Source organism: Aplysia californica, unplaced genomic scaffold (genome assembly GCF_000002075.1).
Source record: "Aplysia californica isolate F4 #8 unplaced genomic scaffold, AplCal3.0 scaffold01573, whole genome shotgun sequence".
In the NCBI taxonomy this organism is placed as follows: domain Eukaryota; kingdom Metazoa; phylum Mollusca; class Gastropoda; order Aplysiida; family Aplysiidae; genus Aplysia; species Aplysia californica.
Genome location: NW_004798843.1, coordinates 73,918 through 76,179, shown reverse-complemented (window position 1 = coordinate 76,179; position 2,262 = coordinate 73,918). Strand labels below are relative to the sequence as shown.

The 2,262-nt window shown below is 36.2% G+C and overlaps 1 protein-coding gene across 1 annotated transcript in view; it reads left to right on the top strand.

Annotated features, from left to right (window-relative positions):
* The first annotated feature begins 276 nt into the window (after window positions 1-276).
* LOC101855317 (nucleoporin 88-like) overlaps window positions 277-2,262 on the top strand; it is a 5,290-nt gene continuing 3,304 nt past the window's right edge. Inside the window, exons 1-2 of the mRNA XM_005113041.3 lie at window positions 277-379; window positions 1,157-1,261. Coding sequence (XP_005113098.1) covers window positions 318-379; window positions 1,157-1,261 — 167 coding nt within the window. The 5' untranslated portion in view covers window positions 277-317. The remainder of the gene's footprint in view (window positions 380-1,156; window positions 1,262-2,262) is intronic.

Sequence of the window (2,262 nt, the reverse complement as noted above, 5' to 3'; positions counted from 1 at the left end):
GGGGTATTTTCTATCAGGTAAGATAGTAGACTGATTATGTACTTTGGAATTGAATTATGAATTTGATAATTTGAAAAGTTTCTTTCTTTCTTAATTTAGTGAATCAGTGTATATTGACTGCTCAGTGTACGGCTCGCGTCATACGTCACTTTTCAAAATAGCACAATGTGGCAAGGGTCTTTCGCTAAGCAGTCAATTAGAGGTTTTGAATTACTGCTTCTTCTTTTTTTTTATATGATTTTTTCAAAAATATGGTTTTTTTCTCTTTCTTTCTGGTACCGTGTTTGCGTGTGTCAGACGAGTGTGGAGACTTCAGCATGCCGGAGGAGAAGGAGTGTGTGGTGGAACACCTGGTCTGTACCAAACCTCTCCACTCGTGGTAGGTCACTCATAGCAGACACACTTTGTTCCCTCTGTGTTCTTGTATGTACTGTGGGGAGGAGGGGGGGGTGGTGGTGGTGATGAGAGTGATGATAAGGAAGGTGAGACTGGTGATAAGGATGATGATAGATTATGAGGGCGATGACAAGGGTGATGATGTGATAAAGCTGATAAGGATAATATTAAGTGTAGTGATAAAGATAATGATATAAAGGATGGGGATGATAATGATAAGGAAGATGAGAAAGATGATATGTATAATGAGAATGGTGATAAGGATGAGAACGGTGATAAGGACTGGGATGATGAAAGGGATGGGGATAAAAAAAAATGAAAAGGGTGATAAGAATGATGATGATGATGATCATAAGAAAACTTTGTTCCTTTATAAATACTGTGGACATAAAGAAAGGATCTTCATTAATAGAAATACTATATATATATAATTGTTATCTTATTATTATCTTTGCAGCTGTGGGTGGTTGGCAGGTGCTCTGGTGTGGTTTGCTCCTTCTTTCCTATCAAACGTCTTCTATCATCCATATCTCTCCTTCTTTTTTTTGCGTTCGTTACTGTCTTGTAACACCTCTAATCTTCTGGCGCTCATATGACCATATGCAGTTGCGAGTGCCGTAAAACTCTTACTAAAACTAAACTAAAACTACTTTTTTGCGTTTGTTCCTGTCTTGTAACACCTGTAATTTCCGGCGCTTATGTGGCCTGATTGTGCTGTGAGTGCCGTAGAACTCTTACCGAAACGAAAATCTTTTTGCAGCCCCCTGTCTCCGGTGCTAGGCATGGACGTTGTGACTGACGTGACCTTGGGACCCACGCTGCTCGTCCTGTCCAGCGAGTATGAGTTCACGGCCCTGCCCATTGGGTGAGTTCACACACAGTCCACTTGACGGTCTACCGATGCGGTGTTGTTTCTGTTCTGATTGATGGTCAGCTGTTGTGATGTTTTAGTAGTTCTACTTGACGACGGTCTACCACCGGGATGTTTCTGTTTTACTTGACAATCTCCTGAAAATGAAAGATTTAATTTATAACTATCATGTTAATGATTATCATGCTGAAAATGAAAGATTTGATTTATAACTATCGTGTTGATAATGAAAGGTTTATAATTAACATGCCGAAAATTAAAGATTTAATTTATAACTATCATGTTGATATTGAAAGGTTTATAATTAACATGCCGAAAATTAAAGATTTGATTTATGACTGTCATGTCAATAATGAAAAGTTTATAACTGTCACGTTGATAATGAAAGATTTAATTTATGACTATCATGTTGATAATGAAAAGTTTATGATTATCATGCTGAAAATGAAAGATTTAATTTATAATATCATGTTGATAATGAAAGGTTTATAATTATCATACTGAAAATGAAAGATTTGATTTATGACTGTCTTCTTGATAATGAAAGGTTTATAATTAACATGCCGAAAATGAAAGATTTTATTTATAACTATCATGTTGATAATGAAAGGCTTATAATTAACATGCCGAAAATGAAAGATTAAATTTATATCTATCGTGTTAATAATGAAAAGTTTATAACTGTCACGTTGATAATGAAAGATTTAATTTATGACTTTCATGTTGATAATGAAAGGTTTATTTATAAGTATCGTGCTGATAATGAAAGATTTATGAATATCATTCTGATTTGATGAACTCATCTTCTCAACTGAACTCGGATGAGCACTGTAGGACCAAGGATGTGTCATTGTGCTAGTCGCTGCTCCAGATGTGTGGGTGGTTGTTTGCTTCTTCTTTGCTGTCAAACATCTATCGTCCTTATTTCTCTTCCTTCTACTTCTTGTCTTTGTATGTTACGCTCTAGTAGGGGCTCTCGTGGCCTAGAGGTTAAG